Genomic DNA, 12515 nt, shown 5'->3' with positions numbered 1-12515 from the left:
GAAAGAAATTTCCCCAGTTGCCACACTTCACAAAGACCTGGGAATCCGAATTACAGCTAAGTCTGTCAGAGGATGACTGGGAGAAAATCTTCAGACTATTAGAGAAATGTTCTATAAATAACAGATTTCAGGAAAACTCCTATAAAATACTATCGTATTGGTATAGAACGCCCACTAAATTATTTCAAATGCATTTGATACCGGATAACCTATGTTGGAGGTGTCATAAGGAAGTAGGGAATATTTCTCATATCTGGTTTTTCTGTGAGAAGTTGAAACCGTTTTGGGACAGCATAAAACAGGCATGTCGGGAGGTTCTGGGCTATCAGGTCGATCTCTCACCCCACTTACTCCTTTTGCTTCATACTGAGATCCCAGAACATACTTTCAAGTATAGTCTGCTAAACCAATTACTACTAGCAGCAAAAATACTGATCCCTAGACACTGGAGAGAGGTCACTCCCCCGACCTTAGAGGAATGGGTTGTGAATGTCAGGGATATTTATATTATGGAAGAATTGACATCATATCTCACGGTGAAAAAAGATAACTTTATATCGACCTGGCAGCCCTGGATCTCCTACTTACATGCACATGACAAACTGTGAAAACATAGTAATATGCTAGAACGTTAGCCTTCAGGCTCTATCCCCATTACCCCCCCCCCTCCTACCCTTCTCTTTCTTTTCTACTTGCTTTTGTCCTGTGACATTACTGGTACTAGTTCACTTTCAGAACTGTATTCCTGTTACCGTGAACGCTCACATGTCTGAATGTTGACCAGATGTGATTCTTTCATATATGTTTACTGTATGTTCACCTTTTCTTCATGAATAAAAATTTTCTTGAAATACAAAAAAAAAAGAAAAAAGAAAATAGAAAGTCATTATTTCTGTTGATCTAGTTCTAGCTGAAAACAACTAGTTGTTTGAAGGTGAACTAACCCTTTAAGGTATGAGATCCAAATGACAGTCTGGATAGCAGATCCCATACCTGTACTCTGAACTTATACTGTATATACAGTACTTTTTGCATAATATATCTACAATTCAAAACTTATATTCTATCAGTTCTGCTATACATATTTTTAGGAGAGGGCTACATTATATAAAGCAACCCAGAAATTTAGAGCTGTGTGTGGAAATTATCAGCCTAAAATAAAAGGATTGCTTGCTAGTAGGTCCAGACCAGGTGGGTACTTGTTAGTGGTGAGCAGGATGAGTTGCATAGGACCCTTTGAAGCATTAAAGGGCATGTAAAGGCAAAAAAAATAAAATCCCATTTTTACTTTCTTTAATGAAAAAGAAACCTAACTCCAATATACTTTAATTAAAAAATGTGTACCGTTTTTATAAGAAACCTGACTGTATGCAGTGAAATTCTCCCTTCATTTACTGCTGTGGATAGGAATTGTCAGATGGTCCCTAACTGTTGAGCAGGGAAACAATCATACTTATGAACAGCAGGGGGAGCCCTGCCTTACTTCCCAGCCATGCAGAACTCAAGCAGCTTTGTTTATGACGATCCCTAAGCAGCCCAGACCACACTGAGCATGTGCACAGTCTTAGTCTTGCAAAGATGTTTAACAAAGTTACAAGATGGTGACCCCCTGTAGCCAACTTTGAAAGCATAAATTATTTGTTTGATTAGGCTTGTGGTGCAGTAAGTTCATGTTTATATTTAGTATACAAAATACAGCATTTCTAGCCTTATTCTATTTTAGACTTTACATGCCCTTTAAAGGCAAGTGAATAAAATGCCGATTTGGCCCCCCTATGCCCTATAAGCATGCACATTGACAGGCCTGGAATCCGCCTGCCAATGAGCATGCAGAGCAGTGGTTTTATGCTGGTGCAGAAAATGTCACTTTTCCTGCCTTTCTGTCTGCTTCTCTTACCTTACTCTCCTGTCTTCTAGCTATTATTGGAAGCCAATTGGCAGCCACTTGATCACGCCTTCTGATTGGCTGCTGGTCACTGCCCTCACACAAACATAGGACAAAGAGGCCAAAATTTATTTCTGTTTTGTGTGTCTTAGGCTATCAGGAAAATAATTCCAGGGAAAAATGGACACATGCTTAGAAGACACTTTAGTATATACTACAGAACAAGGACAAAATAATTTAACCTCAATTCAGGACCAGACTGGCAATCTGTGGGTTCTGGCAAATACCAGAGGGGCTGCTGTGAGATGCCATAAATAGTCACTGTTTAGTGGGCTGGTGGGGGGCTGTTTGAGCCTCAGTGTACTTGAAATGCCAGGGCCTAATTTGACTCCCAGTCCAGACCTGCCCAACTCAACTTTGTATAAATGGAAAAAAATGTTTGTGCAAGTTGAACGCATATGGAAAAAAAGATACTCCATTCAGGGGCTGTGCAGTATTGTGGCTACAGGGTCATATGAGGACAGCAGTTACTAGAAGAAAAAATATAGTTATTATTTGGAAGTAAGTAATGGAGGAGGTGATAGATGGGAAAAAATGGTAAAAATTAGTTCTGTTGTTGTGGAGCCTATTTTATTGGGAAATTTTGGGCTCTAAAACTTGGGGACTTCCAATTGGCAATTCGAGAGAAAATAGGGAAGACACTCTAAATATGAAAACAGTCAACAATGCCATTTTAAAACCAAAATGGGAGTCACATCTTTAAAGTGATTTGGGAACACCTATTTTGAGTCTATGCATAGAATCTCTGTATGTCAGTGCCAGGAATTGTTTAGCTGTCATGTCTTTGTTGGTAGATAGTCTTCTGTTGTTGATTTTACTGGCCTGGCAGGTGTTATTGGCAGAAGATTTTCTATTGACTATTCCAGTGCTAATGGACCTTTGTTTGAGTAGGGCAAACATGCTAATGTTCATTTTAGTGTCCTACTCTGCTGGTTGGGACTTCAAGCTTGCACACACACACACTGAGATACTTACTTGCCACAAAACACCTTTGTCAGAAGTTAATGGAAAATCCTTAGAAACATCTCTTTCATTCCCACTGCAAGTCCTGCTGCTGCCCTAATCACCAATGCCACGTCACCCAGTAACTCCCAAAGAAGCCAGTGATCAGGGTCATATTTTCCTCAAATTCCTCTGGTGCTATCTAGTTCCTGGAAAGTCTCCTTGTCTTCATTGAAGAACAATGAAAAGCTGCTCAGAGGAAGAAATACCTCTATTGCTACATCCTAGCAAAATGTTGATACAATCTCACTTCACAATACGGTACAAGTGCAGGATGGGCACAGTCAGGGAAACTACTTCTGGTCCTAGTACTTTCTGATACTCTAGTCATAAACCCATTTTCTACAAGGCAATTATCTACCTGAAATGTCCATGTATCTGCTATGATCAAGTAGGTAGACGGTTTCCTTGTATTGAATATCTACTCACTTTAACTAAATGATTCAAGGAAGTGTAGAGGGATATAAACCAATCAGGATTATTTATAAAAAGAGTAGCAGTAAAAACCCCACCCAAAATTGGTTAGGATATAAATATAAGTGCTTCAATGTTCTATAAAGTGCTGAGTGCTAATATAATCACGTGCTATCATTTCCAATCAATTCTGTGCCTGCAAACGGTTAATAAATAATTTCAAGAATAAATTATTTCTGTGTGTAATAAATTAATTAGATAAAGTGCTTGTGCTATGATTGATTGTTTTAAAGTGAGTTCATGGTTTTTAAAAAATGATTAAATGAAGCTCCAGCAATTCATGAGTAAATGATCAGAAACGGAAAAGAGGTGGAGTTGTCCCAATAAAATTATCTGCTGATTTTTCTAGGCCCTGGGACCCCACACGGAGGAGAAAGGCAGAACACTGAGGACTGTTGACTTGTATATTACATTTAATTAGCTCTTGGAGAGAGAACTAACTTTACTAAAAAAACAACAAATCCTCAGTGCCTTAGAGTAAAATGAGATTCAAGAAAAATGAATGCCGCACTTAGGGGCAGATTTCTCAAAGGTCAAAGTGAAAATTAGAATTAAAAAAAATATAACATTTTGAGCTAATTTTTGTGTACTTGACTAGGGAATAGTCCAAATTCGATTTGAATTTGAAAAAAATTAGAAAATTCGAATATTATCATGTACTGTCTCTTTAAAACTTCGACGTCGACACCTAAAACCTGCCAAATTGCTCCTAGACCTCCTAGAGCCTATTTGGAGTCAATTGGTGGACTTTGAATTCGGACACATTTGAACGAATACGGAATATTCACCTGCAAAAAAAACTTCGATTTTTTTTTAAAGAAATTTCAGTTGGTGGAATTTCAAAGTTTTTTAAATTTGAAATTCGACCCTTGATAAATCTGCTACAAACTTAATAAAATGTTGCTGATCCCATGCTTAATTAGTTAAAAAAGAGAAGGTGAAAGACTTTCAATAAATATAAAACAATAAAAATGTTTCGCATAGGCAAAAAAAAAAATGTTCCCACAATGATAAATCTGTCCCTAGTGTGGCCATACATGTACCATTTCATACAATTTCCAGTACATGTATAGTGGCACAAACAAACCGGCTGATATCTATGTACTATAAGGTCATTACCCGCAGCCAGTAAGGGGAAACTTCCATGGTCAGGCCTTGAATAATTACCGTCCACACAAAGTACTGACAAACATCAGGCAAATTTGTTCCAGGGTCAACATACAGCCGCAGACCCGTAAACTGAGTTTAAACAGGACAATCTTCAAATTGAACCAATGGCTGAACAGGCTTTCATTCATTCATTCCTAGTTCATTGGTTTAGTCATTAGGAGCCAGTAAATGCTATATTACTCAAATTTAGTAGAAAATCTTGAAAAATGTGTTTCCCCCTCAATTTACTATTTTTGGTGACAATTTATTTCAATGGGAAAAAACATTTTTTCTCTCAAAACTCAAAAGAGACTAAAAATGCTTTGTGCCATATTTGACTTTTCATAAAAAAAAACATTCAAACTTTGGAAAAAAATGTGCTTTCTGCTGAGATGCATGCATGGGCTTATTACTGCATTTGTCTACTTCTGGCATGTGGAGTCAATAACTGCACTAGTGTGCTATTCCCTAAACGTATGTCAGCCACACATTGGTGCAACATTCTAAGGGGTCCCTGGAATTCCTGCCAGTTTAGAATAATGCCTGGTTTACCTTTGTGTCCATTTCAGCCCTTGCATTTTATAAATTAATCCTTTTTTTGTAATGGGTTGCAAATATCATGGTCTATGGCAGGGCTGTCCAACTGGCGGCCCATGGGCCGCAGCCTCCACATCAAAGTCTGCCTGCTGTGTTCGATTACCATTTGTAATCTTTAAAAGGTATCACTACAGAGATTAAATGGCCCTGCATTGTTTAAACCTCAAATTCACACATGTAATCCCCCCTGTATTGTTCACACTTGTGACACATCTATTGTTCACACCCTAAAACCCTGTAATGTTCTACCTGAGATAGAAATGGAGAGGGGTTGCGCACTCAATGAGACTTAGTAGACAAAGGTCGTATTATTTTTTTTTTTTATAGTAATTGGCAAATAAAACGTTTTTCAAATACAACAGTATTAGCAGAAATACACATACCACCAAGTAACAAGATCAAGGCAAAAAGAGACAAACCACAGGGAGCAGATACACTTGCCAAAAATGAGAACACCCCAAAGTTTTGGCACTAAAGCCTTTGTCAAGGGGAATTCAGAATTATTTGCACCTCATATACCTTAAAAACGTATTTTTTTCTATTGTGAATATTAGGAGTGCCCTCCACCAATTTATTTTCGTATCTGTTCACACCGGAGACCCAGACTGAAACTGCCCACATTGTTCACCTGTTCACACTTTATACAAAATACTAATGGGGCACCAGCACTGTATGTAGTACATATTAGACTGGTCCTGATTCCTGTCTCCTGCTCTGTTCTCTCTTCCCTATGCTCCCTGTGTGTGTCATACTTTGCCTGCTCTTTGCACCCTGTGTTTACCATACTCTGCCTGACCTATGATCCCTATGGAACATAAGCCTGGTATTTGTTCTGGGGGTTTGTTAGCATTTGGAAATTACTGTTAGTCGCCCCTAAGGTGTTCAATCATATGCTGGGGTACTGTATTATACACAGGGGAGGAGGAGGCATATGGATTTAAGGGTATGTCTTAATATGACTTCACTTATGAGTGGCATCCCTGCCGGTGCTGGGCCAAGGTAGGTTGGCACCCTAGGCAAGAGCTTCAATCAGCACCCCCCTGTCCTGCATTACCATTTACCTCCTTACCATGATGGTTTTTAAATAAAGAAAGCAAGAAAATGTACAACACTTTTTCATTTATATTACTGCCCCCTGTACCTGTACCAGCAAGCTCAGCAGCCATCCATCATACAGCCCTCCTGCAGCCATCATATTGCCCCCAATCTTTACCTGTGTCAGCAGCAGCCAAAAATAAATCTGATCACATCATATTGCCCCCAAGTATTTATGTACCTGTGCCAGCGCCCAGCCCAGCTGCAACAGCAAATATATGGCCCCCAAATCTGTACCTGGCTGTGCCAGCAGGAAGCTTCACACTTTACAGTAATAGAAAGAATGTCTTCAGTTCAGTGCAACTGTGCAAGGCTGAGAGCAGCGAGAGCCACACCAAGCAGGCCACCAGTGAAGGAGGGGGATTCCACCTGACTGAGTGACCATGATTACTGAAACAAATTATTAAATAAAAGCTTGAAAAAAAATGAAAAAACCCCCCATTAAAAGTTTGCCCCTCAATGATGGCATCCTAGACAGTCGCCTACTCTGCCTACCCCTAGTTCCGGCCCTGATCCCTGCACTGAGCACCAACCATCTGGTTTTTTTGGTGTGCTATTAATGTGGACATGGTCTTGCGGTAACATGGTTGTGGTTTAAAGTGGGTGTGGTCTAAAAACAGGGAGTGGCTTCCATTATCGGCCCTCCACCATGTAGATTAGAAAAATTCCGGACCTCTGTACCATATAAATTGGACAGCACTGGTCTATGGCTTGTATTTTTGTGTTTCAGAAAAACAAAACTATAGTTGTCTGCAGAATCCTTAGCAACAAATAGGTGAATTGCTGTTTTTTCTATTGTTTAAAAGTAAGAATGAATAACTTAGTAGCTTCTGTTCTGTTCACTCGTAGTCTTCCTAAAACTGCCTGAGCAAGATGTCTGCTTGATGTCCCTCTTCTGAGCTCAGTGGTTGTTCCATGGGGGCTGATGGCACGGACCTCAAGATCAGAATGCTGAACATACAGAACGGAGCTTGGGGTGGCCAGCAGGACTGGTATCAGGACAATATTGTGACTGGGCAGTCCAACCCAACAATTGGTGAGTCTTCCTTCATCAAACTTGTCCTCAACACGTCACTGATTGCGCCATTTCCTTGATGTGATGTTTTGGTAAGACATATGGAACTAATGAAAGATTTATGCCTTATATTGGTACATAACTAGCCTTAAGTCCTAGACGCAAAGATTAAATCGTACGTTTTTTGGATCAAGTGAGGAGCGACCTGTCATTTTTGTACCATGGCAATCGGTTGTTTAGTCAATCGGACAGGTTTAAAGATTTATGTTGGATAATATCTCTGCATGTATTGCCTATCTGACGATATCAATGGATCAATGGGTGACTGTCACTACTATTTGTCGGACATAACTTTTGTATGATTGCTGTCAGGGCTAAAACATTGTTTGATCTGTTCTTTTTCCTACTTTATTTAATGTGAATGTTTAGTTGTTGATCGGGAGACTGAAACGCACGATCGTTCATCAGACCTAGAATAAAATCTGAACATCTATGACCAGCTTTATGGTCTTAGTTCCTTACCTCCCCCCCCCCCCACTGCAGGGTAATAAAGTACAAAAAGTTAAAATTAATACGAACAAAAAGGCTCAACAGCAGGAGACTGTTCCATGTGAATGTACGTTCATTGTGCCATTCCTCATAACATGTTTCAGGGAAGAACCTTTTTTGATGCACACAGCACACATAAACACGCCTGAAATTGTGCCATGCATATTTAGTGGGAAAAGGCCCCTGGGTATTAGTACTATGTTGAGAGAAATAGTCATACCTAGATGATGGATGAGTTTTAAAAAAAAAACAGTATTGAGCTGTTTGGAGAGGTCAAGGGGATTATAATGGGGCTTGAGGTGAGCTTATTATATCAGAGCTGACATTGTAGGGAGACACTCTGCAGTAGGTTGTACTGCCAAGTACTTTATAGCAACTAGGGATGCACTGAATGCATTTTTTTGGATTCAGCTGAACCCCCGAATACTTGACGAAAGATTCGGCAGAATACCGAACTGAATTTGAACCCTAATTTGCATATGCAAATTAGGACTGGGAAGGGGAAATTTTTTTTACTTCCTTTTACTCTGACAAAAAGTCACGCAATTTCCTTCTTGCCCCTAATTTGCATATGCAAATTAGGATTCGGTTCGGCCGGGCAGAAGGATTCGGCTGATCCCTAATATATAACATATAACCCATATAATCAGTGTCCAAAGCTGCACCAGACATAAGCACCACTGCATTCCCCAAATACTTAAATGTGGCCATACACACACATACACACACATATATTATCTGAAACGAAGATGAGATGATTCATATGGACAAAAGACTTGAACTTCTAGATTGGCCAAGGTGGAAGATTTTTATCATTAACACTGGCCAAACGTTAATTGTGAATCTGTTTCTACCTGTATATCTGACGATTTAGCTCTTACTGTTAGTAGAGAAAATGAATGATCTTTCTAGCGACCTATAGTCAGGAGTGAGCCTATAGATTTCACAGCTAAGTGTATCAGGTCAGGCCTGGATTTGTGGAAAGGCCACCTAGGCCCGGGCCTAGGGTGGCAGGATTTTAGGGGGGCGGTATCCTGCCCAACCACACCCACATTGGTTCAAAAACACTGGGGATGCGTTGGAGATACAATGATTTTTTAAATTTCCCCATTGATGATGAAAATTTGCACGAATAAAGGGGAGAGGACAGGGGCGACGAACGGCAGTGGGCCTAGGGGCGCTCTCTATGTAAATCCGGCCCTGTATCAGGTCACACACACATATCAACTACAGTTATAGGGAACACTACCAGGCATTTTAGGAGACTTTCTCATGGCCAAATTCAAGTCTAACACCTCCATGAGCAAGCTGTGTCGGCAACATTGGTGTAAAGGGCGTAACAATTGAATTCTTAAGAAGGGGAAATAAGTTCAGTGGAGTGATGTGCTTTTGAGTCTAGTTTGGTGGGCACCATGAAAACACAACCTACCCGAATGCACATTACAGGTAGGTAAATTTGCTAAAGAGAAGTAATGGTCAGGAGTTAATTTCCACTGTTTGGGTTCGGGCCCTGGTTACAGTGAAAGTAAGCTTCAACATTCAACAATTCTATGTCTCCCACTATGTGGCAAAAGTTTTTGGGAAGGTCCTTTCCTGTTTCAGCACTATAATGCCCCCATAAACAAAGCAAGGTCGGTGCATAATTGGTTTGCTGAGATGGGAGTGAAAGAATTGACTGGCCTGCACAGAGACCTAGGGGCAGATTCACTAAAGGGCGAAGTGGCTAACGCTAGTGACTTTTAGCCAGCATTGCCACCCACAGGGACATTGCCAATTCACTAACGGCGCAGGCGCCAATTTGTTAGTGAACGGGTCGCTAGTGTTCATTCGCACTCTATCGCCAGGCGACCTTTTCACTCTGACGAACGATCGTTACTCCGCAAATTCTCTAAAGTGCATATTTTACTAAACGTTACCTCTTTTGCCAGAGTTGACTTTGCCACCTCAGACCAGGCAAAGTGCTAAAAAGCAGCTAGATCTTCCTCAATCTTCTGTCACTTACATCATATCCAGTGTGCCGAAAATGTATTAACGTTCAAAAAAAGCTGGCGACTTTTCCTTTTTTTAAGTGGGATTGGCTGCAAAAGTCCTAACTTTTTTTTGGGTTACCGGTTTTCTCCACACATTTTATAACATTAATTTTACAGTGGGCTCATGTGTAGGGCATTATATTAACTCTCTTGCCTTTATTAAGGTTCCCTGGACAAGTGTAATAAAAAGTGGTAACTTCAAGCATTTGCAGCAACATTTATAATAAAGATGCCCATCCAACTTTAAATTTCCTGCCCTATGCAAAGTGACCTAAGCGCAAGATCACTAGCGAATTTTCTGTAGGCACAAATGAACACTAGCGCATCTTCACTATGAAATGCTCACACTGCCGAAGTAACACTAGCGAAAAATCGCCAGCGTTTAATGCTCAGGACAAAATTTTGCATCTTAGTGAATTAGCATATTCGTATCGCATTTGCACCTGGCAAAGTGGTGCGAAGCTGACGCTGGCTGATCCCCATCTTGGACATTGAAGATGATCTCCATCTTCAATGTCCAACCCCCTTTAATGATGTTATGTTTGAGTATTCCAACAACTTGTGCAAAGTTTTCTCATAGCTATGGGGATGTTAGCCCTACCCATTATTATAATACTCCCTTCTGTAAAATGGGTTCTGTGATTCCATACATGCATTTATTACCTGCAAAGGCATTCAAGTCTCCATGTTGTATGGTTGTCATTCAGGGCGGAAGCACAGACTTGCTCTTTATCTTTTAATCTGCACTGAGTCATTACCGAGGTTTAATGAATCCCTGGCCATATTGCAAGTCTTTATATTATGTTACTGTGCCTTTATATGTTTGTGGTGCCATTCTGCGGTTCTGGCAGGAAGACGTCATGCTCATTGCTTCACTTGCACAGCTGCAAATTTCTGTAGCTTTTTGCTTCTTCTATCTAAGAACATGTAGTCAGATTTTTTTTACTTAGACCACTTTTGGAGTGTTAGTTTGTTTTTAATTAATCTTTAACTATAGCTTCTGCTCCCCCCCCCCCGCAAAACACTTGCAAAAACTTGATTTTGATAAACAAACCAAGTATTAACCATCATCTTGACTTCACACGGCAAATAGCATGAAATGATGGTAATGGGTATGTTCAATGTGTGACACGCCTATTGTGGCTTGAGTGAGAGGTGTAACTAGAGGGGACGCAGTTTACATGTTATTTATAAATAACTTTCCGCAGCATAGATTGAAATACAGTTTGAGTTTATTTGAAAAACAATTCTGATTGTCCCTGGACATATGGGGCAAATGTGAGTTAGCAGGGTTATCATTCAATATACTCTTACTTCATGTAATAAAAGGGACAAAATGCTACAGTTAAAAATTTCTTTGCCCAACACAAATCCAAACCAGGCCTATTTTTTCAACCCAACCCCTAGACCCAAGCTCTACCACTAGGACCCATACCTTTTCTCAGACAAGAACACCTTTTTACGAATTTATCTCAATATTTTCCGAAAAAAACTCAGACCAAATCTGCATGTTTTTTTTGGGCTTATTTATTAATACACCTTCCCGAAAAAATTTTGTTTGCAGGGTATAATCCAAAAAAATCGTGAAAAATCAGATTTTCACGATTTTTTCAGATCTTTCATCCGATTTTCAAGTTTTTTTTGATTTTCACCCGAAAACTCTGCGGACATCAAAAAATCATTGGGACTTCTCCCATTGACTTATATGCAACCTCAACAGGTCTGAGATGGCGGATTTTCAGATTCTGACTTTTCCATCCTCTGGGTTTAATAAATTCAGAAAAAATTTGTGTTTTTTTTTTTTTAAAAGTCCGATTTTATATATATATATATATATATATATATATATATATATATATATATATATATATATATATATATATATATATATATATATATATATATATATATATATATTATATATATAAAAAATCTATTTTTTTTGTGATTTTTGCATTTGGAGTTTAGTAAATAACCTCCATAATATTAGAAAGTCCATATGTGAAATACAATGACCTTTCCTGTACAGGTATCGAAACTAATTTTTCGGTGTAATAATAAAACAGTACTTTGTACTCGATCCAAACTACAATATAATTAATCCTTATTGGAGGCAAAACCAGCCTACTGAGTTAATTTAATGTTTACATCATTTTCTAGTACATTTAAGGTATGAAGATCCAAATTATGGAAAGATCCGTTATTCAGAAAGCCCCAAGTCCTGAGCATTCTGGATAACAGGTTCCATACCTGTACTAGCAAATACCTCCTGTCTAGTTCAATGGCCTTCTTTTTTGTCATGCATATCTGTCTAGAGACCCATCTTTTCCCCTTGTCCCCTAGTCCACTAGCACTGTGTATTGACTAGTAGCCAGTTTGTCTAGGTAAAACGCAGACACTAAACTAAGAATGGTTGTGTTATGATCACTAAAAAATCTTGTACAAGGTGTATATGGGGAAAGCAGCAAGCTAGACCTAGTCAAGAAAAGCTATTAAGTCAAACAAGAATTAGCGATTCATACAAGATTTGAGTAAGGTAACAAATAATTGGGTAGTAAGGAGTGATGGGCGAATATATTCCGCAGCCCCGAATTTGCAGCGAATTTGGCAGTTTCGCTGCCGGCTAATAAATTTGCGAATTTGCTGTGAAAATTCGACG

At 39.3% G+C, this 12515-nt stretch overlaps 1 protein-coding gene across 1 annotated transcript in view; it reads left to right on the top strand.

Annotated features, from left to right (window-relative positions):
* LOC108697776 (paired box protein Pax-6) overlaps positions 1–12515 on the top strand; it is a 50425-nt gene that overhangs the window by 15135 nt on the left and 22775 nt on the right. The window contains exon 2 of the mRNA XM_018228146.2: positions 7112–7298. Within this exon, the coding sequence (XP_018083635.1) occupies positions 7178–7298 (121 nt within the window). The 5' untranslated portion in view covers positions 7112–7177. The remainder of the gene's footprint in view (positions 1–7111; positions 7299–12515) is intronic.

This window comes from Xenopus laevis, chromosome 7S (assembly GCF_017654675.1).
Source record: "Xenopus laevis strain J_2021 chromosome 7S, Xenopus_laevis_v10.1, whole genome shotgun sequence".
Classification (NCBI taxonomy): Eukaryota; Metazoa; Chordata; class Amphibia; order Anura; family Pipidae; genus Xenopus; species Xenopus laevis.
Note: the sequence above shows the minus strand (reverse complement) of the source record. Positions and strands in the feature narration are given on the sequence as shown.